We start from the raw sequence: 26,896 nt of genomic DNA, 5'->3' as shown, positions 1-26,896 counted from the left end.
CAGGTCCACCTGATATTTTACCTTTACCTATATGCTGTTTTTTGCATTTTTTTCCCCTTCTGGCTCAAATAAGGTAGTTTGTAACCTAGACAACTAATTTAGCATGCAGGCCCAGCCATAAACAACATATAGTAAAAGGAAGGAAGGATTCCACCTTAAAGATTGTATTTTAATACTCAGAAAGTTAAGAAGTAAGATTTTTAACTTACTCTTTAGCAAACAGACAATAACTCAGCCCACCTTGGGGGCTGGGCAGGTGGCTTTGTTTGATATGCTCCAGGACCAATACCCTGGAGAAATCAGCGCAGGAAGTTCCTTGTGTTAAGTTAATTCTAAGTATTCAAAGACCACTTAACAGGTCTGCACCCCCAGGCCTTAGTCACATTCCTAAAGAATCCTTAAAAGAGGGAACCCCCAACCTTTCGGGGCGCTCCTCTTTCTGAGGTCGCCCACACTTTCTAAGTGTGTAACCTTTTAATCTTAAACTTTCTCCAAACTTTCAGGGCGCCTCTCCTTGCTGAGGTTACCTGCTGCACTTCTTCTCTCTTTAAGTAACTTTAAATAAAACTTACTCTGCTTCCCTACTATGTCTCTGCCCTTCAATTCTTTGTTGTGGTGGGGACAAGGACTGAGGAAAATACACAACACTCCCCCAACATTTCTAAGCACTGTAATAGCTGTTGTATTCCCAGAAGTTGAGCACAAAATTTGAAAGCAGCCTATAGAACAAAGGTGATCTTTCCTTCATTTGAAATTAAAAGAATTGTATGATTACATCACTACTATTTCAGGTTTATATATTTGAGCATTAACCTATATGGCTCTTTATTAAGTAACAGTGGAATTAAAATATATACAACACCCACCCCCTCAAGAGTAGTCGCTGAAGGTTAAAACAACTAAATAAAAACAAGAGATGTCACCAATTCTCTCTCAAATGCATGACAGCCAATGAATACCTTTAGCTCTGAAGAAGGCCAGAATCGTTAGGCAGTTTTTCAGAGAAAGGTCTTAAACTAGTCATGAAGAGTCATTTTTCTAAAACTCATTTAGTAGTAAATATTAAAAGAAGCAATAATGTGTTTTTTAATCACTAGTCCTGGCTTACCAAAACACTACTTTGTTAAAATACTTTAAAATAAAGCACATAACTAACATTCCTCAAAACAATTTTCAGCCTAAACATTAATCTTTTCAAACTGTTAAATAATGTAACTAGAAATAGTGGCAAACATTTTTCCCAGAAAAATGTCACTTTTCAAATTATGGCTTAACATTCATCTACAAGGATATTCATCCCAGAAATGTTTTTAGTAAAAAATTGGTTACCACAAAACAAAAAAAGGTCAAAGCCATACAATGCAACTATTAAAAATGACAGAGTACAGTATTTGTTTACAAGGGACAGTCACTCCATTTGCTGTGAAAGAACTACTAATCAGTATGGAGAATTATCCCGTTTCACAAATAAATGCACATGTACTTAGCAATACACACAAATTATCAATTGAAGCTAATTATGAGTGACAGAATTTATTGGTAATTTTTATGTTCATAGTACTTATGAGAATGTGAACATGCCTACAATGAACACATATCAATTCTGCAGTAAGAAATAAAAATAGTGCCATTAAAGAAGTTAATTCTATGTTCCTAACTAATCAATGCCTTCCTCCACCTTGACAGGTTAGTAGACATTTCAAGATGTTTTTAAGTTCTTCTCACCCATAGTCAGTAGATCATAGAAATTTTTACAAGATAAATGTTTGCCCAAGGGTCAAAACCCTGCTAAAAAAAAAAGAAACTTTCAGCACGAGTTAAACAAATCTGCAGCCAAGCCTCTCCAGTAACATGAAGCACTTTGTGAACCCCAAAAATAAAACTATTAAAACAGTTTCTCAACAAGGAAAAGGATATCGGGAACTCTAAAATAAGGTACACAAGGGAAGTGTTCCATATGTGAATTGCAAACAAGATGACTGACATGAACCTGAGCACACCTGGATGAAAACCCAGGGGTGCAAAAGTCAAGCCAATTGGCAAGAGTTTCAGTTTGTGGTCCAGGCTCCTTAAGGACCTAGAAAAGGTAGCAATAGGAAACCGAAGGTATTTCAAATACTGAAGGAAAAAAAAAAAGGCTACTGAAAAACAGATTGTGGGTAATAGAACAGAACATATTAACTGAAGCAAAGGTTAATCCTTTGCTTTGAACTGAAATGTTACCAGCTCACTGCAATTATCACCACAGCCACCTTTTCTGCTAACCAGTTATTATATGTACCTGGTTAAAAATTGTTTTAAGGGGTCAACATACTACTTGTTTTATACAGCTTACCAGACAAAATTTTCACAAGAGCTACATCAGCAAAAAAAAATGAATGAGGGTCCATGATGGTAATAATGCTGGGAGCTAGGACTGGAGGGATTCCAAGAATGACGACCCAGATTGCCTCTGAGGACAGACGGCAAGGCAGCAGACAGGTTTTCAGTTGGTGTGCAAGGTGGGAAAGAGCCAGCGTCGTCACGTGGCCACTGCCAGCACTGGCCTGATGACCTAGGGCCTGGGGACAGGAGCAAAGGGAGGGCTTCAACTATGCACCCATTAATTCCCACGTGTGCACCTGGATATTTCCAAAAACAAACACCAGCTGCTGTAGTCCGAGTTGCCAATTCTCTTCTTCCCATTTGCTGCTGCACTGAATCACCAGCCCAGCTCTGGACACCTGGTTCTAACTACAGGGCAGCAGGGCCCCATTACTAATAATCACAGGGAAGAGCGCCAAGAGGCCATCTAATCTGGCTCTTTGGCTCTACTCAGCTCTACTTTACAGGCTAAACGCTGTCCTAAAAGGCTGCTAAAATTGTTTGGTTTTTTGAAACATATATTTTAGAGTTCATCCTCATAAGCCATTTATTTGCAACAAAATATCATAGCTATTTCCACATATATTTTAGAGTTCATCCTCATAGGCTATTTATTTGCAACAAAATATCATAGCTATTTTCTTTTATGTTTAAAAAAAACCCTCTTAATAGTTCTTTGTATAGTAATACCAGTTTGATTTCCTCTCTCCCTTCATATCCTCTTATGGGCTATACATATTCAAACCTTAAAATTTGTTCCTACTAAACATTTATTTTGTCTTTTTTTGCCAGCTTTGTGTTCTAAACAAAATTTGTCAATGTTCACCATTTTCAAAAAGGCACAGAATGACTATTAGTACGCCATAGTGGACCACTTATATATAGTAATTCAATAATCCATAACATTTTTAGTTAAAAAAATTAATCACTTGAGATTCTTGTTCTTCCTTTACTTATATGAAAAAGGTCATATGGTAAACAGGCACCATCTTTTCATAGCTTAAATGTCCATTTGTCAACTTTCAGAAAGGACAGCAGATAATGCAAACCACTTTGAGTCCTCTCAGCTTGGCAAATAATTGATCTGTCTGCTCCACAGCCCTGTGATGATTAATTACACCACCCCGTCCAGCAAGGCTTGATTAGGCTTGACTCACGCAGTCATCAGTGCATCCACTCCACAAGATGGTCTGCCAGAGCCCATGATGCAGAAGATCAGCAAACGAATGCTAAGCTGGTGCTAGCCCTCTTGGCCCCCTAAGTTTATGCACTTGAAAAATTCACATTAAAACTTGATACTGCTTAGGTATAGTTAAGTTCTAAGGGCACAAAACTCCCTAACTAAATTTTAAAAGGAACTGTCTCATAAAACCTGTCATGGTTTGAGACCCACTATTCAGAGTTCCTAAGTATATTTCCTAACTCCTGACTAACCGTTGATAGTAAAACACGTGATTTATTTATTAAACCTAGATAAACACCACTACATAAAATGTACAGCTTGGTTTTAAGACTTACACGGTTTCCCTAAACATTAAAATATGAATGAAAGCACTCTGCAGGTAAGAGAAGATGGTAATTTTTACAAGATTTGGACTGTTGTGCTTAGGAAATGCCCATAGAATAAGAGACTTAAGAGCAATTAAGAAAGGCTATTATATTCAATACTACTACTTAGAAAAGCTTTGAAAACCTTTTGCATAAAACTTGATGTCCTGAAATGTCCTTCTCCAATTTAAAGCCACCAGGGGTTAGACCTTATTAGTTTCCTCTGAGCAATAAAACATATTACATTCTCCTCTGTGACATTTTGTTTACAGGGAGGGATATGGTATCTTTTTATTAATGAATAAGTTCATACAATGAAAGGTCAAGTCCAATGACTCCATGATGGTCACCAGGATCGGGTACCATATGAGATTCTAAAGTAACGGGTTCTCGCTGGACTTCATTCTCCATTTTTAACATGGATAACAGATGCTGACATTTGAATGTACATGGCAGGGCCCTGCTAATCGTCCAGAGCTATCCAGATGTTAAGTTGGTGGTATCATTATTCTCCCTCATAAATAAAGCATTTAAATTTCACAGCCATTTAGACAAAACTAAGTCAGAAATAGTATAACAAAGAAAGCACCATGGATTCACAATCCAGAACACCCAAGTGATCTGACCACACCAGAAAAAGAATAATTTTAGATTTCCCAAGCCTTCATGAAGTTTGGCTCCCTAAGCCTCCAAATGGACAATATCTACCTCTGAGGTAAGAAAAAACACAGTGCAAAGTTGTCTTCATTCATCATTAAGCAGTTTTTAGACAACATATTCTGGCATTTACTATACTCCTCAGATAGTATCATCTGACTGGCTAAGAGCTGAAGAGAGAAGTGACTCAACTATTAAATTTCCTACTGATATAATTAAACAGGAGCATAGCAAAGAGATGTGGCATCTATTTCTACTTTTCAGTCTGACCCAAGTAAAGTTCTCAATTATGTGAATGCTAAGTGACGGAAAGCATGTGGACTGAGTGAGCATTTGCAGAGTGCCAATGGTGTAAAAGTTGAATCGGGAGTACCCCCGTCCCCGCCCCCAAGCATCCCATGGATTAAGACCCAACTGTTTGCTCAAATTCAAATCATTTTTTAACTCTGTATGGTGATGGATGTTAACTAGACTAACCGTGGTGATCACGTCACAATACGTACATGTATCATTGTTGTATACCTGAAACTAACGTGTTATAATGGCAGTTATACCTCAATAAAAAAAATGACTTCAGTAATATATTTTTAGAAAACAATTCTAAAATGCAGGCATTGTAAGTTAACAAGTGGTACTGTTTTAACAATTAGGAAGCACTGTGCAGTAAGGTAGTATCAGAGATTATGTCTACCTAACCGGGGCAGAAACAGGATAAACACAAGCAACTGGAATATTAAATCCTCTATCTGAAGCTTCACTCAGTCTTTGAAGGAAGCTGATCCATTTTCCTAACAAAAAGGAGAGCAAAGAAGCTCCACTCCAGAGGGGATAACTTCATTATAATGTCAAATCTGAAAGATGGAGGTGAGCTTAGCCATTTGCTTTAAAGTAAGGAATTAATGCCTTCTGCCGGTTACCAGAAAGGTAGGTGAAATATTTCAGGCTACTTTGGACTTTTGTCTCTCTCATCTGCAAAAAGTGCTATGGAGAGCGCTGCTAACTGAGAACCACCCAATCCTAATCCATTTCCTTTTATCTTTATACATGAAGTGGAGAACCTCAAGGCCCTTCAAGCTGCCTAAGTCAAACAGGAAGTTCCCAGCCAGGAGTTCTGCTAAGGGAGGCTGGTGCTAGAGGTCAGAGGGCAAAAAGAAAGGCCAGGGGATTTCTGAGTGATCAGGCAAGAGGAATAGTGGGTTCTGTCATCATCACTGCACCGCCAACTAATGCAATTTATTGGTAATTGCTAATTAGTGCCAATGACTGGTGAGATAGCCTACAGATTCCAAAATAAATTCAAATCGTTGTGGAGTGTTCACTGGATTTAAATGAGGTTATTTCACCAAAAATTTCACAATTTTGAACTTTGTGAGACACAAAAAACTTAGGCAATGTATATTTAACAGAAACTTTCAAAAGCAGCTTTTTTTATCTACTCATGTCTGGGGCACTTTTATAAGAAGGGTACAGGGGGAAAAAAAGAATGGTATAGTAATAGCTATAACCTAAGTAAAATTATGCTATACTATTTTTTGCTGCACAAGCAAATTTATCACTGATAAAAACCTGGATATTATGCTTGCATACACAGAACTGCACATTCCCTGCATTCTCTAGCTCCCATCATTCCAGGCACAAACTCCATATTCACTTGTACGTAAAGACCGTCAATGGGAGAAAGGATGGGCAACATCAGAGTCAAAATGGGCTCCTAACCTATTAAAAACTGAAGTGCCTTTCTGGTCCCTGAAGCACAGGAACCACTTGGGTGGTAGTTAAATTTGTGGAGAGAGAAAGGAAGTAGCTGCCCTGTGGGGTCTCTGGTCAGATTGCTGCTCCCCATGGACTCTCTCTAAGCAGATCTAACAGGCTAAGTCAGCGATTTCAAAGCCAAACTAAAAAGTAAAAACTTGCTAAGGCATGTTTTGGGGAAGATTTTAGCTCTTATGGATGTTTCTGTAACTGCAATGCTTTACAAGAGCTTTGAAACCTAGCACATAGCCCTTAATCAAGTAGTTAAATTTTCCAGCCACATAAAGAAGCCTTTTGAGGGGCCAGCACAATGCCAATAAATACACAATTAATAAATAAGGGTCTTCAGTTTCTGGACCACCAAATTTTAAAGGGATTGCTTTAGCTAAATCTCTAGTTCTATTGAGTTCTAGTTCATTATTTTTGCTTCTTGAAAGGGACTAAAAATAAATGGCAAAAAAAATACAACATTTCTTCTTAATTTTTCTCCCACAAAGGTCATCAATACTAGAGCTCAACCCTCCCCAAAACCTCAATTACCAAGATACACCAAATTTTTCTCCAAAGGAAGGCTTAGAGAATAGCTCACTTTCTAGAAGGGTAAGCAAGCCACTTCCAATTCAGGCCTTCATTCACCAGCATTCTATGTCCAGCCTTTAAGAAATCTTCCTACTCTTTCTATCTCTCTCTCTTTCTACCTTCTAGAACAAAGAGAATTTGTCCCCCCAGTAGATCCTGGTAGCAGCCTCTGATCACAGTCACAGTTCCTGCTTCTCTTTCTCTCCCCTTTCCTATTTCAGCCATTTTGTTCATTCAGGATGTATTTTTGCAGGGAACTGGAGTTCAAGGTTTGAGGAAGTGGTATAGTACACCAAAGGAGGTGGCAAGACAATATTAGTGGTTAATCCTGATTACAAATGGATGCATCATAATTTAACACACTGTAAGGAGGTAATCTGTGCCGTAGGCTCTGGAGTCAGACTGCTAAGGCTCAAATAAATGCTCTGCTATGGTGGTATGACTGAGCAAGATGCTTAACCATTCAGTGCCTCTGTATTCTCTTCTATAAAACTGAAATGTTAGTGCCTACCTTATAGGGTTGTGTGCGAATTTGGGGGGAAGAAAATAGGCAGGCATGATTATGAATTTATAGGTGCATCCAAAGAAGTCTAGAGAGGCACACACAGCTCTCAGACCTTGAGCTGTCATTACCCCAGGGTGGGGCTAACATTTGTATATAGGACTTTGCTTGAATTCACAAGTATTAACATTAAACACTTTGCAGGGGCCTTTCTAACCTTCCAATTGAGTATCTCTCATGGACAAGCTTTTTAGAAATAGGGGAACTGAGGCCCAGCTAGGAGGAGTTAGAGCCTCTAAGTACTATCCATCCTATTACATGTCTCATTTCAGATTCACTGATATTTTTTACAACCCCTTGGCACATGTGCCCACCACAGGATCCAAACATCCCAAAGCTGGTGGTTTTTAAACCCCCCCTTTCCTTCCTTGCTGCTTTTCTGAGACATCCCTTTTACTGGGTCCAAGTAGCTTCCACGCTCCGTGTATGTTTCGACATCTTCCTTTTATAATGTTCTCACCATCTGCCTGCTTGCCTTTCTGCCCCTAACACAAAGTGCCCGGGCACTGGCGTAACAACAGGCCCTACAAAATCGTTTGGGGCAGGCACAAGGGCCCCCCTGCAAGTATTCCCCCAAGCTACTTTTTGTCTTGCAAAGGATCCAAATAGGCTTTAAACCCCACCCCGCAGTCAAAATACAGTGCTTGGTACGTTTTGGGAGGCACCTTTTTCTCCTTCAGGTCTTTCCTTCCACAGGGGTTATTTTTGCTTCGGCCTTCTCCTGTAAGTTACAATGCTATTTTGTACTTCCCCAGCCCCAACGTTCTCTACCAACCTTGTCCTTTATTATGTGTTTTTATTGTTTTAGCACCCAGCACTCTTGTGTTTCCTCACCATCTCACACTCCAGTCGTCTATCTCCATTTACATGTTTTTCAACCCGTGGAGAAAAGGTTATACGATGAATGGGAAGGGAAAGAGAATTTGAGCTCCCAGGCAGAGCACCTTTCAAACCATCTCTCACACAGGAACCCGGAGCTCTGAGAACCGTGCCTGCTCCGGGGTATCCGGGCCACCACCAGCACAGGGTCAGCATCAAAGCGCCAAGGCGTCGGGAGAGTTGATTGGTTCCTGGATAAACCAATCAGGAGACGAGGCTGTGCTCGGGTAGGGGAGGGCCAAGATTACAGAGCCGATGGAGTTAAAGGAACACGGGCAGGTGTGCCTCCCTCTAGAGTTTTGAGTGCAGTTTTGCATCCACCGGGTAGTTATTCACCCTGGAACTCTGGTCTCCCCATTTCCACCTTCCAAGTTTCCCAGTTCTATAACGCTGACTAGGGGGATATACCCACATAGCCTACTAGTCATAAAATGGTCATTAACAGTCAATGGAGGAGTGCGGGGGTTGGTGGGGGGAAGGCCGTTACAATACTCCCACTCTTCCTAGTTCCACTCCAGGTGGTGAACTTACACCGTTCTTGAAATAGTAAATCCGTTAAAGGACCGTTTTAATCGCCACAGCTATTACCAAAATGCTGTCACTAGCCACCTGGAGAAAGTTTGCCCCTCCCCAAAGACTGGGGGAAACAGTATTCGGTATTTACCGGACGCGCAGGGTTTTACTACCTACTAAACGAGAAACGCAGGAGCTCTCGTGCCCAAGTCAGAGAAACGGAGCCCTTCGGAAAGGTGTAGCCACGCACGCGGATGCCCTCGGGCTCCGTCCCCCGCCCCCACCCCAATCGCCACCGCGCAGTGAGAGCTACAGGCTCTCCCACAAAGTTCACAAAGATTTTTAGAGGGTGGAGGGTGGGCGCAGGTACCAGACTTCCCTGCTCTTTCAAACTTCAGCAGAGCTGCTCTACACGCTTTCTTCCAAATGTCACAGTGCCCGGATTTTCAGACGCGTCCGACCGCCAGGTTTCCCACGGTCCAGCGCGGCAACCCACCCACCTACTACCCGCACCCGGGCAGGAGGCGCAGCGTCCTTGGCGTTGGGGGCAGGGGGAGAGGGAGGAGAGGGGGGAAAAGGAAACGATCAGCTTAAGTATACAGGTCCCCGCCGAGGCCTGGACGACGGCAGCCGGAGGAGGGCCCTGGGGCCACCGAGCAAGGAGCTAGGAGGGCTGGAACCGTGCGGGGAAGGGCCGCGAGAGAGTACGGGCGCCCCGGCGTCGCTACACTTACTCTGCGTAGCCAGTGGCCCAGGGCAGCCGCCGGCTCTCCTTGAGAATGAGGATGGGGCGGGCGATGTGGTCGGCGCTGCACTCCACCTCGTCCTGAGACAGCCCCAGGAACTCGGGCCGCCCGTAGGGGAAGCGCAGGGGCAGGTCCGAGCCTCCGCAGCCGCCGCCGTGCTCGGAGCCTGAGTTGCCAGCCATGATGCCGCCCATGAAATTGGCCACGGCAGATTTCACTCGGGTGAGCATATTACTCCGGCGCCCGGCGGCAGCGGTGCGAGCAGAAGGCGGCGGCGGGGACGCGGCGCTGCGCGGCGCGTGGCATGCAGGCTGCGGCGAACGCACGGGTAGCCGGGCCGCTGGGGAGCGCCGTGCGGCTCCCGGAGCCTAGTGCTGCAGGGGGCCGAGCCCCGGCCTCGCGCGCTCTGCGCCGCCGCCCCCCACCACACTTCCGCAACGGAACGGCATGGACAGGCCGGCCGGGCCGGGAGACGCCGCGCGCTCTGGGAGCGGCCGGGCGCCCGCGCCGCGGCAGGTCCCGCCCCGCCCGCCGCGCTCGACTCCTGCGCGAGCGGAACTGAGCCCGCCCGGCGAGCCAGCGTAGCCGGCGCGGCTCCTGCCGCGGCTACCGCCGCCGCGGAGTCATGTGATGATTGGTCTGCGAGGGCAGGAGCGGCTGCCTGGGCCGGAGCCCAGCCCCTGCCCAGCCCCTCCCCAGCCCCTGCCCAGCCCCTCCCCAGCCCGCAGAACGAGGTTCGCACCCGGACCGTGACCTTACGGGGAGGGGGAAGCCAGCCGCGGCCGGTACCTGGCGGAGGGGATGGGGGCGCTGTGAGCTGGCGGCCGCGCCGGTGTTAGGGGAGGTCACGTGGAGCCGGGCCACCGGGAAAAGCCAGTTGCGTCCACGCGTGGAGGAATGCTGCCTACGCTTTCGGGAAAGGCAACTTCGGCAGCCAGAGGGGACAGGGGAGGCCGGTGGAGTCCTGGCGGGATGACTGCAAGTCCTGCAGTGGAAACGAACACCTGGTGCAAGAGACGTTTTGGAGGTTTAACTAAAAACAACTCAAGCGTCGCACAGGAATCATTAAAAGTTTTTCCCTGGGCATTTCAAGAATTACTTTGCTTTGTCTTTCATTACCAGCACGCGCATCACTATCTGCTGATCAAATACTGTTCCGGACCCAGAATCAGCTTAATGGTGAAGAAAACGAACTCTAAGAAATCAGAAGCGACTCCTACTTTGCCCAGGACTTCACTGTTTAGTAAATATATACCAGCATTTTCCTCCAACATAGCAACAAAACAGAAGTATCTTTTCAAAGATGACCATGTTTACTATTAAGACAATTAGGCTGTTATTTTCTTAATTCCAAACATTGCAGCAAAACGGTCTAAGGTCACTTTAAAAACGAAGGAGTGTGAACAGAACACAGCAGCTCAACTGCTGAAGTAGAAATAAGTAAATGCGTGGAACGATAAAAATTGGGGGAATCTTACATTAAGAAAAAACTGAAAAACCGATGAATATGCTTCATCGGGGGTAGCATTTGTTAAATACTGGCTTAGGAGTTGGGGTTTTTTTGGCAAGAAAGCCATATCCTGTTCATGTTTACTTATTCTGTATCCTGTTCCTGTGTTTACCTACCATTTAACTTGCCAGGATTCTGTGTTACAATGCACTGAAGGACTCACCTGCAGTTCAGGAGGAAATACAGGCCCTCATTCTTAGTGAGAAGGGAAGGGGAGAACACCTCAGGTGTTGGGGGGAAGACAGTTCTTGCCAGCGGATTTGGAACACTTGCTTTTAGGTGAGGCCTGACAACCCTCACTGATTGTTTTTGTTGAGTATATTTTTTTAAGTGATTTTCCCCTTTAGCTTTTTCATGATATGTACTCCAGTTTACTATATACCAATAGTTATGTAAAAATCAACACAGTGAAATATCATTTCTAGCAAATGAGTTTTTCTATTGTTTTTCAGAACAGAAATGTAATTTTATCTTGGCCCCCTTTCTCTAATTTTAATACCTGAAGCAGAAGTCGAGATAATGGAAAATCTAAATGAACAAGAGATCTTCTCAACATTTGCTTTATTGAATTATAAACTCCTTTGAAATGGAAAATATCTATGTTCTAGCTTAACATCTAACCAATCACATGCTCTGGCATCCACTGAGTCTCATATAAATTTAGAATCCCTTCCTCAAGCTATTGTTGCAAACAACTATCTTTTAACAGTGTCCTGAACCCTTCAGTTCTGTTAACTTCTATTAAAGCTAATTTACTAATGTTCTTCCCTTTATTGTACTTTATGGCAAGGCTTTAGTATTTAGTAGAAATGGAATTATTTTTTAATTTCCTGATGTATTTTTAATTTAAAAATAGTACCTGAACATGGTTGATAAAATAAATAAAATTCAATAGTAGAGACCTGTAAATGAAAATTTCCCCAGGGAATCACCACTGTTAACATATTTTTTCCAAAATATTTCTCAAATAGAATATTTAGCAGATTTGTGAATCAAAGTTTTACAAGTTATTCTATTGTTTCTCCATAACCTGATTATTATCCATCACCAGAAAGTATTGATATACCTTCAGCTTTGCACAACAAACTTTATTCTACAAACAGCAGGCAAATAGCAATTCCATACTTGTTCTCCTTTGAATATTTCAGTAGTATAAATGTTCATAGCTAACCAATCTATCTTTATACCCACTTCTAAAATCAGTATCACATGCCAGGATTTTCCAGAGAAATATTTTCCATGTAATTTACTCGATTATGTCACTCATGAAGGCCAGCTGAGAAATAAATCCTGATTAAAATGGGGTGGTCATCCCTTTTAGTTAAGCCCCTGAAAAAGGAGCCTTTCAACCTATTGGACATGCAAATTTGGAAGTATCTGTGCTCCTAGCTTTATGATCAACGAATCCCTAAATTCAAATAGTTTAGTAATCAGTCATTGAGAGACCCTCGATGTGTGTGTGTCACACACTGTATGCCCCAGTCATCAATAGATAACCTTCATTTGTCTCTTTTGTGTTCTCTCTCCCACTGGAAAGTGAGTTTGAATACTTTATTTATAGGATAGATATGTGGACCTTATACTTGGATGTTCTTCATATAAATATCATTTCATTCCTAGGCCTGTGATATGGTTTCGACTATTCAATGACTTTGTGCCATCAATACGACTTTTCAAGGAAAAGGTCTGGATCATTTATTCAGTCAAAACTTTGGGGATTGGCCCCAAATACTGAACTACAAAAGGAAAACAATAATCATGGAATAATTTAGCAAACATCACCTACTATCTGATCATAAGAAAACCCAGACTGAGGAGAGTCTGCAAAATACCTGACTGGGTGTCTTCGAAAATGTCAAGGCCCTGGAAGGCAAGGGAAGACTTAGAAACTGTCAGATTAGACAATGGAGACATACTACTATAGTACTGTACCAATGTTAACTTCTTAGTTTTGATGTCAACATTAGGGGAAGCTGGGTGAGGGATATTTAGGAACAAAAAAAAAGGTTTTTCTTTATTCATAGACATTTTTGGTTCAAGCAGACACAAATGCTCATTTGGAAGTCAGGCCAGGAGAAGGATGAAAAATGCCATTTCAGGACCTACCTCTCTCACAGCTATAGATTCGTGTTTCCATCATGGAGCTAACCTCCTTGTATTGTAACTAGTAGTTTACTTGTGTTTTCCCATTAGATATGAAATCCTACAGAGCAAGAACATTTTTACCCATCTTTGTATTTCCAGTACCAAACCTAATGCCTAACAAGAGGATTCAGTTGGTAAATTAATTATTTAAAAAAAAAAAAATTCCACTCAGGGAACAAGAATGTAACTTGTTTGAATGACCAAATCTATTATATTTATGCCCTCTGTTTTCTTAAAGCTCTTTTTTTGTTTTATCCCTTAAGATCTGTGCTAAGCAGAACTTCCTTAACCAATGATACCTAAAGATATGGCCTCTCTAACTTCAGTCAATGTCCAGATTGGTAATAATTTGGGTATCAAGTCATGTAGATATCTGTTTTACACTGTACTGGTAAGCTGGTACATCTTATAACAAGGATATGACATTAAAATATTTAACATTAACTTGTTTTTGCTACAGAAGTAGTTCAGATTCTGGTGTCATGTATAGAAATGTACTGGCTGAAAATCCCTGAGTTATTGGGAGGGATTTACTTATTTTCCCATGTTAAATAAAATCATTTATTTATATATAACAATTTCCTTATGAACCAAGAGAGTTATAACTAATTTTCAAGTACAGAGTTGTCGAGTATGAGCAAACTTCATGTCCATCAAGTACAAACATTCCCCAGAGTACAAATATCCAATGCTCTGATTCCAAAACATCTTGTACATTCAATCAATGGATTACATCAGATGTTTCCTATTACTCCCCATTGGCCACCTTCTACAGGCTATTCTATCCGTTTCCCACATTGTCCTAGATTGAAACCACTGCTTTGTAACTGATATGGGAATTGTATAAACCTGAATCTCTTCTCATAATTCCTACTTCCTGTATTACCTACTTTAAATTAGACTCTGAAATGTGCTGATTATCAGAATACTTATATATAAGATGGAAAAAAGTGATCATTCCAATCTCAAGTGTAAGTGTGAGGTTCAGTGAGATAATAGTTATAAATATGATGTAACAAACAGTGACTTGGGCTTATCACCCTTGTCTATTAAATCTACTTTTTTCCTTACTTTTTTTTAATGCTAACATTTTAAACCATTTCCTTTTTCTACTTTACACTTACAACAATGAAAATGGCAGTACCTACCTCACAGAATTATTTTTTATTTTTTATTTTTTAAATTTTGTATTAAGGTATTTTTGATATACACTCTTATGAAGGTTTCACATGAAAAAACAATGTGGTTACCACATTTACCCATATTATCAAGTCCCCACCCATACCCCAACGCAGGCACTGTCCATCAGTGTAATAAGATGCCACAGATTCACTATTTGCCTCTGTGCTACACTGTTTTCCCTGTGAACCCCCACACCACTCACGGGATTATTCTGATGAACAAATGGAATAACATGAAAATTCCTCATATTCTTTCTGGTACAGAATGGGTGGGGAATAAATGCATAACGAGCTTTATGATACAGTAGTCTCCCCTTATCTGTGGTTTCGCTTTCCGTAGTTTCAGCTACCTGCCATCAACCTAAGTCTGGCAGAGGATCCATCCTCCTCCTGAGGAATCATCAAAAGGTCAATAGTAGCCTAACTCTATGTACGTCGCAGTGCCCACGTCATTCCCCTCACTTCATCCCATAGCGTAGGCATTATGAGGTCACACCATCACAGAAGAAGGGTGAGTACAGTACAGTAAGATATTTTGAGAGAGACCACATTCATGTACCTTTTATTACAGTATGTTGTTATAATTGTTCTGTTTTATTATTAGTGACTGCTGTTAAACACTTACAGTGCCTAATTTATAAATTAAACTTCGTCATAAGTATGTATACATAGCAAAAAATAGCATGTGTACTATTTGGTACTATTCACAGTTTCAGGAATCCACTGAGGGTCTCGAAACATATCCCCTGTGGATAAGGGGGCACTACTATTGACAGCACTCTGGGCTGTTGGGGAGCAGGTGTTTACTAATGCTTCTGATGCTCTTAACCAATAGTACAAGTTAAATATTTGTCTCTAATGTTCTTAAGAAACATTGTCAGCTTACTACAGAGCAGACTGAAGTTAGGAGAAGGTAAATACCTCTCCCAAGACCACACAGCTCCTAACAAAGCCATGCCCAATCCCATTGGGTGCTTTCTTTAACATTCCATCAAATAGACAGTTTACTTTATAAAATATTTTTTTCCATGCAAATATCTGGTATTGTCATTTATCTTGAGGATTTCATAGATTTTCTATGGATTTGGAAATAAAACAGTTCCTTGGCAACGTTAAATAGAAAAAACACAATAATGTCATTTGGAAATTGGTCCAACTTCCAAACAAATTGCTTTCCTGTGAAGTTTTTAGGTAGAACTTGTTTCAAACTTCGGAGTTGCCCAGGTCATACTAAAGTTCCATGAAAATTCAAAGTTCTATTAAACTGAAAATATTTTTTATTTAAAAAATTTGTAATATATCAACCTGTTTCTAAGCCCTAACTTTTCTCATTTAAATATGATTTATTTAAATCCACTCTCCTGCCATTTAAAAACTCCTGCTATCAGCATTATTTTTCCAAGGTAAGAGTGACCTGGGTAAAGTAGCCAATGAAGATTATTACTGAATGGGAAAACCAGTATTTGCTCAGAGATGGGCCTGTGGTTGGCAAGAATTCAGAAATCAAGCAACTAAAGACAGCTTCTTAACTAAGAACTATAAACTCACATTATTTTCTCAAAGGATCAGTCTTGCTCTATGCCACCATATGTGACATCTATCTAGAAAGTCTTGAACTGCAGAATTAGTCACATAGTCCTTTTTGTCATCAACTGCGTTTTGAAACAAAGTAGAGAGACTTCTTATGCTTGACCACAAATATTTTTAAGGTCAGCTTTCCGAAATCAAAACAAAGTCAGGTCAAATACTCTTAAATTTTATTCAAAAGCAAGGCCCCACCCTGATTACCCTGGTTATCTTTCATAATGAATGTATCCTATTTTTAGCAAGTTTTTTCTTATGCCTACTTCAGTGAATTTTAAAAGCTAATTTCTTGTCTCAATTCTAACTGGCTTTGGCTGTGGAAAATTGGCTTATCAGATTGTGCTGTCTACCAGCAGCAGGAGGGTCACCTGTAAACTTGTTAGTAAAAGTAAATCCTCTGGCTCCATCCTGGACCTATTGAATCAGAACCCTTAGGGCTGGGACCCAACAATCTAGAATGACAAGGCTTGCAGGTAATTCTGATAGAAACCATTTGAGAAACTCATTCTATTTACTTAATGGGAGGTAGACATGGAAGTGTGGGGAGTAGTATATCAAGAAGAAAGTGAGCAGTGGCCTAAATGGATACAGAATAAGAACAATGATGAATGGGACTCAGGGACTTGATCTATTCAGATGCGTATGAACCGTCCCTTTTTGTTTGAGTTCTGTAGATTTATGTTAGTGTAAAACACTAAATGCATTTACTGTGGGCAGTTAGGTGAATTCTTCAGCGTATGGAAGGTGGAGAGAAGGAAGTAGGATCACCTGACTGCCTGCTGATCATCTCCCAGGCTGGATTATCCAATAGGTGGTCTATCTGTGCACACTTCTGTCATGTGGCAAGCAGGAGCAGGAAAAAAAGTGACATATAAATGTATTTATATAAATATAAAATTCTAGAAAAGTACACATTTAAAAAATCCACTCTTTTGGTAATGTTTTTTTGAAGTACCAAAGTGGTCATTATTGGAAAAAAACAAACATTTTGGCCTTCCTCCTATTTGTTGAGTGGTTTTGTATCATTTTCAGTTCAGTCGTTGGGATTAGGGCTTTGATTATAGTCTTCCAATGCCTGAGGCCTTATAGGGTTTTAATTTGGATCAGAATTCTCCACTTGAATATTTCCCAGGCACCTCAAATTCAACATATCACAAATAGAATTCATTATCATCCCATGACTCAGCTTCCCCTCCTCCTGAAACTAGAGTTTCTACTAATGACATCAGTATCCACCTACCCATCTAGTGGTCTAGAAATCTCGGAGGTATCCTCTATTCTTTCCCCTTTCTTATTTTCCCATATCAACTAGTTTTGTCGATTCTGCGTTCCAGATACCTCCCAAGTTTGTCTCCACCTGACTGTTCCAGTGATACTAATATTGCTCAGCTCTTCCTTATTTCATACTCAGACTCTTAGAGCAGATTCTTGCTGGTGTTCAGGTGAAGCTGTCACACAACAACTAAAAGAAGTTTTCTAAACACACCTCCCGGTGATGTTACTTCCTTTCTTTCCAGTTTTAAACTCTTCAATTGGCTATCTGGTTAAAATCCTTAATGAACTTTCATGATCTGGTCCTGATTACCTTTCTAGTCGCAGGCTAACCTTGCATCAGCCTAACACTTCAGTGCATGAGCATTGCTCATTGCTTGTGATTTCTAGAATCTGATGTCCTTGTCCCCCACCCTCTTGTCTGAACAGGTTGTCATTTGCCTGCAATGCTTCAAGCTCTTCCCCTTCCCCCTTATACCTAGTGGCCCACTCCTATTTTTTTTTCATGTCCTGCACTTCGTTTGAGCAGTTAAGAGCTTCCTCTTCTATATTCCCAAAGCACCTTCACATAACTCTGTCCATAATGATAGCACTTCACATTGAGTTAAAATCATCTGATTCCTACAATATAAAATAATTGAGAAAAAGGAGCTATTTCTTTTTTCTCTTTGAATCTCCAGTATTTACCATACATTGTATGTATTAAATAAAGGTTGGACAAGTAAATGAATAAATAAATGACTATCGCAAAGAGGCAATGGCAACAAGAAGTATCTCACCTAAAGGCCAAATTAGAGGAATTTTAGGAATACTTTCTAGGATAAAAGAAGATAGAGGTAAAAGGTTCATAAACCTAGGCTGATAATCATAGCATCCTGATTTTGGTGTACAGAAGTTACCAAATTTAATATAAATGTTCTCAGTATGCAAGTCAGGTGATTCCATACATTGAAGAACATTTTATTTAATTCATCTGGAAAAAAAACTATATCCTAAATTTGAATATGAAGGTATTTTGAATGCCCCTATGCTTAATGTCTTTGGCCTTCCTATTAAAGCATAAATAAATATGTGGGAAACGTCTGTTACTGAATTTTCAATTTGAAATTCAGAATCAATTTTCGTAGATATTGTGGTTTCTTATGAATACCATACATGGGTGGCTTCTCTCTGAAAATAACTATCTTATCCATAGATTTTTCCTAGTAAATGTTGTTTTGCCATCGTTCATGAAAAAAAGAGAAAAATGTTTTCAAAAATTACAAAAGGTTGTAAAGCATAACAATTAAAAATCAACTTAGCTTTTTAAACTTGAGTTATTCTAACATGTAGTTGGATGGGAAGTCTGAAAAACCTTCCTAGCAACTAATGTTTATATGCGTCAGAGCACATACTTTACTGCGCTTTCTTTGCAATGAGGCCCATCAGTATTGGGGTACTGGAACTGTATAGAATAATTCAGATTTTTTTTTATCATTGAGATAGTCTAGAATAGCATATTTAAAGTGCCTGCCATGTGCCTGGTTTCATTTAATAAATGGTAGCTTTCATTTTTACCAAGAGCTTCCTGTGTGAAAAACAATTAAAGGTTTTTTATAGCTTCTGAATATTCCAAGAACAACCCTCTACCCACCACAAAGTGCAGAAGACTTAAACATCAGTCATGCAGTCAAAGACACTCATTCCTTATTCTCTTGACAAAGAAGAGTTTACAATTAGATTTCCACAAAAATACAAAATTATCACTCTTTTTTTTTTCCACAGAGGAAATGACAGAAAACTTTTAAGTATTCTGCTGGTGGTTTCATTATCCTTCTTGTTTTTGTTTTTTATTCTGAATACTTTCTGCATCACCACAGGAGCTGGACATTAAACACTGGAAAGTTTTTCCTCTACTATGTCCCAATTCCATACTTCAATTCAGAGGTGTGGATTACTTTTTCTTTTCACTCCTGTCCCCACTAACCAGAGAAGCCTTTTAAACAAAGCAGTTAATTCTGCCCATCTTTCCTCTTCATCTCCATGAAAGGTGTTTTCTAGGGAGCTTGGAGGAGGCAGGGTTGATGGTCTGAGTTGTCTATGAAGCAGCTGGGGAAGTGGCCCACAATACCCTCTTGAGGCTTGCTGCTCCACTTGTTTATTTGGAAGATTGTAATTCCCTACTTGCAGTAGATTAAAAAGAAAAGAAAAAAATTTATTCACCCCAAAGACATAAATTAGTAATTTGGGGTTATATGTATCTTAGACCTCTGATTTTTATCTCTTAGTATATGTGATTAGAAATCAAAACATTTGCTTTTAACCCTTTTTTAAAAAACATTTTTATCATCAGTGCAAGACAGTACCTGGCAAATATAAAGAACTAAGGGTATTATTCACCAGAATAATGCTCTAGTAATGAAAAATCAGAGAAAACATTAACTTGAAGACTTGAGTTCTTATATTTAAAATTCAGTCATCCTTATTATACGCAGTGTGGAATGATGAAGGGATTTTGAAAAACAAATAATTTTTGCTAACATTTACTGGTCTTTAAAATCAACAGCTAAGTACTGGATTTTAAAGGGACCCCTTTATCTGTGATTTTAAAGAATTCCTCTATTAAGTCTAATGTAGTACTATGTCCAGTGCTCTTCCTTTTACAGATCATTTTAAATATTCCATTTATCAAGCAAGACTGGTTCTTTTTCTATTACTTTAGAGAAGAAGGATGAAGTTTTATGCCTCAAAAATTATGTTCTTATCACCCTCTGTGTTAGAAAACTTCACCATTCCAAGATTTTATATCCTATTCCAATCCTTCCTGGGGCTATTTTTTGCCCATTCTTTTTTGTCTTGTAGGATAATGTTGGGTTTTTCTTCATTGCCATTTTCTATTTTTCTATTGCTGTCCCACCACTTTCTTAGTGGAAGCATTTTTCTTTGAAAACACATATCTGCTTCTTTGTTCATTTTAGCTTGGGGGTCCACATAAAAGATTCCACTGCTTAGTCAGCTGCCCAATTACAGAGCTAGATGACAGAGGATGGCAGCCCATAATAGGCAGCAGTTAACTCTTCATGGCCATGTTCAAAGAAATAGCATGAACCGTGACAGCCTGGCAGAAACTGTATGATCGACCAGTTTTCCACAGAAAGAAAACAAAGGCATTTCTGGCACTGGTATGCCATTTTGCTTGTTAGAAGGAAAAAAAAGAAAAAAAAACACTCTAAGGGATATAGTATCAGCCTCTTAAATAACATTTGGTTCCTTTGAATTGTGTACCACAAGCATTTGCATAATGTCAGAACACTGTTGAGTGACTCACTTGTGTAGTCTGTTGGTGATCAGGAACAAAATACGGTTTTGAATTGTGGAACATTTGGCTACCTTAAATCACAGAGAACAAAGACTCTAGCACCCTGGTTTGTTTCATTCAAGGTTCCTGTCAATAGGATTAAACTAAATACATAGTATTTCTTGCCATGTGGAAAGTGTGCGTGTTTCCCTTTTTAAGGAAAGATTTTTGAATTATATGGAAAAATACAGAACCTTAATGGAGGAACAGTGGAAAACAAACAAATCCTATCTTTTCTTTGAAGAATGCCAGAAAAAAGTCGTGCAATAAGCCAAGTTTGCCTTCTATGCTTTCTCCCTAGTTGTGCCCACTTTTATCCCCAAAGACCACCCTAAACACGGTTTGGAGACCAGCCTTTCCCAGGCTCTTGCCCTGTCATGGTTCCTTGATCATTCAGACCTTTGTCTCTTCTCTTCCTTCCTCTTCCCTTAAGCCCAGCCATCTGAGTCTTGTACCCTGATCATGAACTGAATCATCCAATCTCTACTATTTTGATCAAGAGAGAAAGTGATAAACTCCCTTTTCTGGCCTGAAAGTAAATATTACTGTGTTGAACAACCATATCCACAGATCACGACCAAAATGCAACCTTATTTTTGTCTCCCACAGCTCCTTAAAGTTGACTGGGGAGAGATGGGTGCTAATTTCCCCCAATGCTTATTAAGAAAAATGATAAAAATCCTGGAACTAATGCAAGAACATGTTTATATGGTCTTTCGGTGTCATACTGGAGTATTGTCTCACAGGGCCACCCAACAGTTACTGAATTTCTAGGGTAATATGCCATTGTTCATTACTGTTGATCAAGGCCCAACATTGGTGATATTACATGTTAACTTTTAGATTTTTACCCAGTAGAGATGCAAATGATTTCTGTCTCACAGGAAAAATAAAATAACCCAAAGGTTAGGATTTTGTTGTCCTGTAGGAGTTTAGCCAGTTAGTTTCTAATCTCTCAATCTTCTAATGTACTATCCTCATTTAGTTCCTATAAATAGTCAGTTTCTCAAATGCTCCCTGACCCAACATTAACATCCTGCTGGCTCTCTCACCATGAGTTAAATACATTTTCACACATTTATTCAATGCTTATATCAGAGTCATATTTTTATCTTTCAAAAATTATAATTTGCCATCCTAAATGAAGATGTAGGCAGGTGTATCTTTTCTAATCATTCTCAGAAAAGAAAAGGTACTCTAGTCACTTTTTTTTTTTTTGGTTACTCTAGTCACTTTTGTTTAAAACAAAACAAAACAAACCAATTTCAATTCAGTATCTAGATTGTACAGTCCTGTTTAATTTTCAAAACTCTGGACCGCTCCCCTCCAGTCAGGGCTAGCTTCAGGAGGGAAGTCTTCAGGGAAAGTGGGTATGTGGTTCTTCTACTCAGCTACCTTCACACTCACTGGGTGAGTTGCAGTTTTGGACCCCACCAGGGTCAAAGGTGAGTGGCGTACATGGAGAGAGTAAAGCATCCATCAGCCAGGGCTTGTTGGCTCAGTTGTTTTATACTCTGAGGCCATGGTGACAACATGCTAACACCATCTCTGCTAACCACTTCTCTCATGCACGTCCCTGGACCTGGACAGGTGAAAGTTTGTTGGTTTTCTTCATCAGCCTCTGGGCAACCAGGAGGTCCACTCAGCTCCTTTGTGCAAAAGACCTCAGTCCAGTCTAGATAGCCCTATTGGACTATCTGGAGACTCAATATAGCCCAAGCCATTCACTCTTGATAATGCACATGCTTTGCTCCACAAAACTGGGAATGTGGGGTGATCCCATAAGAGCAGCCCTCTTCTGCTTCCCTCAGTAACTGCTTAGCCCTTTCTCTCACTGTATAGATTTCCTAGGTGGGAATCAGAGTGCTGCCTAGAATCACTTTAAGCTTTCCCATGGTACTCTGTCTCCAAAAGTAACACAGTTCTTTCTGTGGCCATCTTTAAACTCATGGTAAGAAGTTGCATCTCCCATCCAAGGGAAACAGGTGGGCCAGGACCTCTGTTATTTCCACAGTAATCTCTTCACCCATTCAACTCCTGCCCACTCTCTAACTCTTTACATAGTTTGGGGTTGACTAGGGATCTTAAGGGCTGTGAAACAATTTCTTAGGTTCACTTCTCTTGTAAATTTGCCTCCCTAATCCAAATCTTACCTCTATAAATTTAAAATAGTAAATAGTGCCGCCTCTACCTCTTACTGTTTCTTGCCCTCTTCTCTTTGTCTTCTGCATTACACTGAATCTTGGAGATCAAGGATGATGTATCTCATTCTTACATTCTCAGGATTTGGTTTAGTACACAGTAAATAATGGGTATTCAATAATGTCTGTTGAATGGACAGATCTATATTCTGTCTCTTTTAAAGGCTTTCCTGATACCTCAAATTCACACTGATCTGTCCATCCTCTAAACTCAGAGCACATTATTTGAATGACATTGAATCATATATGTATGAGTTATGTTTTTATAACTCTTGCACAGCAGTTTGACTTTCTAATGCTCTTTATACCCAATTAGATTGCAGTTAGTTAAGAGCAAAAGCCAATTCATATTTTTCTTCAATTCTCTCAGCAACTAGCAGAACATTCTGCAAATTGGAGGCATGCAGAAAATGGTTCTTCAATATATGAATGAAGAGTTAATCTATGAATCTATCAATTAATAAATAGGATTTTCTCAGTTGAATAGAGAGTTTATGAAGTTTGGTAAGCCCTGACTTGCCTACTAACTCACTAAGTGACCTTGCATAAACCATTTCTCCTTTTGGGCCTCAGCTTCCTCATATTTAAAATGAGGAGGTGGCTTGACTGATTATAATGATATCGCCAGCTCTAGCATCCTGTGAATCTATGACTTTAGAAATCTGCCATGTAAAAGTTGTATATGATGTCAGGTATAAATTTTGGTACTACGAATCCACTTGTCATGCTGATAGGAATTGCCTTAACATCCTGGATGGCCCAATTTTTTTTTTTTTTGCTTATTTTATTTTATTTATTTATTTATTTATTTTTGAGAGGGCATCTCTCATATTTATTGATCATATGGTTGTTAACAACAATAAAATTCTGTATAAGGGACTCAATGCACAATCATTAATCAACCCCAAGCCTAATTCTCAACAGTCTCCAGTCTTCTGAAGCATAACGAACAAATTTTTACATGGTGAACAAGTTCTTACATAGTGAATAAGTTCTTACATGGTGAACAGTACAAGGGCAGTCATCACAGAAACTTTCGGTTTTGATCACGCATCATGAACTATAAACAATCAGGTCATTTATGATTCTTCATTTGATTTTTATACTTGATTTATATATGAATCCCACATTTCTCCCTTATTATTATTATTATTATTTTTATTTTTAATAAAATACTAAATTGGTAGGTAGATGCAAGATAAAGGTAGAAAACATAGTTTAGTGCTGTAAGAGGGCAAATGTAGATGATCAGGTGTGTGCCTCTAGACTAAGTATTAATCCAAGCTAGACAAGGACAACAAAACAATGGATGGCCCAATTTTTAACTCTTCTGAGAATACTGAAATCATGAACAGATTGTCTGTCAAACTTAATTTGTAATATACTAGGCATATTATGGTTGAACTACCTTTTGTGGTCTAGCATGGAAATCAAATACCTAATACTATTTAAACCATACATATTAATTTATAACATAGTTTCTATGGGAAAATGTATTTGTGATTCTAACTAGGATCTTCAAAAACAAATCTCCCCAGGTTAGAGCATGGAGAGGGAATATGGAAAGGGATAGAATATTCCAAAGTCATTAAACACAGAATTAAAAACAAACATTGCACCTTCAAATTTATGTCTTGATTCAGAAAGTCATTAGCATATAACAAGATCGAAGTGATCATTTTCAAGAGGGTAAAACAGATCTCTTTAGCCAATCATAAAATTCTCATTTAGCTTTTTTCAATATTTACTTTTTCTTTTATAAACTAAATGCAAGACTGAAAATGGCTCATATAACGTTCTTTAAGAAATATGAGTAATCTTCCAAGAGACTCCTAGAAAAGATATCTCTTCTCATCTGCTTTCCCCCACAGTGTATTTAATTCAAGTTTCATGTCAAAAAGCCATGCATGAAGGAGCAAAACAGCAGCAGACTCACAGAACTCAAGAATGGACTAACAGTTACCAAAGGGAAAGGGACTGGGGAGGATGGGTGGGAAGGGAGGGATAAGGGGGAGGAAAAAGAAAGGGGGCATTATGATTAACATGTATAATGTGGGTGGGGGACACGGAGAGGGCTGTACAACACAGAGAAGACAAGTAGTGATTCTACAGCATCTTACTATGCTGATGGACAGTGACTGTAATGGGGTATGTAGGGGGGACTTGGTGATGGGTGGAATCTACTAAACATAATGCTCCTCATGTAATTGTAGATTAATGATACCAAAAAAAAGCTAAAAAAAAATTATGTGAAATTTATTCTGACTTACATTGCTCATTTCATTTCATTTTTTTTCATGTTCACTTCAATTAAAGGAATTCTTTTAAAGCAAGGTTCATGCCATCCTCCTTCCCTCCCCTCTCCCTCCCTCCCTCCATCCTTCCCTCCTTCCCTCCCATCTGCCCACCTTCCTTCCTTCCCAGTTGCCACCACTGCTCCTACAACTATGAAACACTGAAAAAGTGGTCACAGTAAAAATGGTAATTATTATATGAAAACAATAAAGCATTGTCATGCATCTGTATTTCCCAATATCACTTAATACATTCTTTCCTACAAAGTAAATGATAAACAATTTGTGAATAATCACCTAAAGGGCTTCCTTGGTTGACCTCATGAGCTTAGGAAAAGTTGCATATTATGCCTTCCTCTTGGAAATTCACAGTTGCATATCAGCAAATGATACTCCAAGAATCTTGCAGTAAAGAAATCTGCTTAAAGTTGATTACTAGTTCCTTAAATTAAATTGACTGAAGAGCCACCCTCCCTCTTTTCCCCTGAGAAACATGTTAATCTTTTGTGAAACCACTCTTGAACAGACACTTAGGAAATACATTTTACGGGGAAATCTGGCTGCAGCAGGTGCCATATAATGTTGTTACCACTGTAGAATCCAAGAAATCATACCCTCTTCTTGATCCTTGTCCATCCAAAGGGAGTGTGAATTCTGAAAGATGGAAACCGGCACATACCATCTTATGGTAGCCTGTCAGCTACACGAAGGGGACTGCTCTGTGCTCTCATTCCTCAGGGTGTGACAGTATAAGGCTTTTATTCAAAATAGCCTGCCTGGTTGAGGAGGGCCATTTTATTTCTGTCTCCAGTATTCATCTATGAACTTCACATTTATTTATAAGGGCTGTGGGAGAACTAACTTCACGTAGCTCACAAAGTAATAATAATAAGGATAAAAGGTTGGAGGTTATGTCTTTGAAGAAAGACTAAATGAGTTGAAGTGGTTTTATTTAAAAGAAACATAAAACTAAGGAGGGACAGACCCAGTGAAATAAGTGCAGCATACTATATGAAGTAGGTCTGTGTAGGCCCTGGGGCTTTCTTCACTGTGTTCCCATAAGCCCAGAGGCTGGTCCTGTCTAGTGCCTCCCTTCAGGTGCAGTGAGCTTCTGATTCCACAATTTAGGCCAGGGTCATTCCTTGCCTGTGTATTAATGTCTGAGCTATACTCACCCTATTTTTAAGACAAATGTTCAATAAATGCATTTTATGTGTTAGGCAATGTGCCAAGTGCATTTCATGCATCGTTAGCCATTCAGTCCATAAATGTTTTTCAAGTGCCTCCTATGTGCCAAGGAGGGGTGCCCTTGGTATTTGGAATACATCAATGAGTAAAGCAGACAAAAATCTTGCCATGTGAAGCTTATATACTAGTGAATGGAGACAAACATGATAAGTAAATTATATAGTATGTAGGAAGGTGATAAACATTATGAAAAATACAGAGCAGAGAAGGTAGAGTGTCTGTGTATAAGGGGAGGTGGGCAGTAATCTTAAATAGGTTGGTTGAGATAGACCTAACTGAGAAGGTGATATTTGAGCAGAGATTTGAAGCCCTTGAGCAAGTTAACTATGTGGATATCTGGAGGAAGAACATGTTGGTCTGAGGACAATCAGCTTAAAGGCTCTAAGTCAAGAATGTGTTTGTCGAGTTCAAGAAACAGTAAAGAAATCAGTGCAGCTGGGCCCTGGGCCTTGGGGGGTTGATCCTATAGAGCCTTTTGTCCATGACAAGAACTTTGGCTTTCATTTGGAATGAAATGAGCCAGT

The 26,896-nt window shown here is 39.8% G+C and overlaps 1 protein-coding gene across 4 annotated transcripts in view; it reads right to left on the bottom strand.

The window, feature by feature from the left end:
- Positions 1-10,126, bottom strand: part of PPM1H (protein phosphatase, Mg2+/Mn2+ dependent 1H) — a 244,517-nt gene extending 234,391 nt beyond the window's left edge. For 2 of the 4 annotated variants that reach the window (XM_037024338.2, XM_037024326.2), the window contains exon 1: positions 9,589-10,124. In XM_037024338.2, the coding sequence (XP_036880233.1) occupies positions 9,589-9,830 (242 nt within the window). In that variant the 5' untranslated portion in view covers positions 9,831-10,124. Of the gene's footprint in view, positions 1-9,588 lie in introns of all 4 variants that reach the window. The other 2 variants (XM_037024330.2, XM_037024344.2) reach the window with 2 other exon arrangements.
- Positions 10,127-26,896: the final 16,770 nt, after the last annotated feature.

This window comes from Manis javanica, chromosome 10 (assembly GCF_040802235.1).
Source record: "Manis javanica isolate MJ-LG chromosome 10, MJ_LKY, whole genome shotgun sequence".
Classification (NCBI taxonomy): domain Eukaryota; kingdom Metazoa; phylum Chordata; class Mammalia; order Pholidota; family Manidae; genus Manis; species Manis javanica.
The sequence above is the reverse complement of the archived record's forward strand: the minus strand, read 5'-3'. Positions and strand labels throughout refer to the sequence as shown.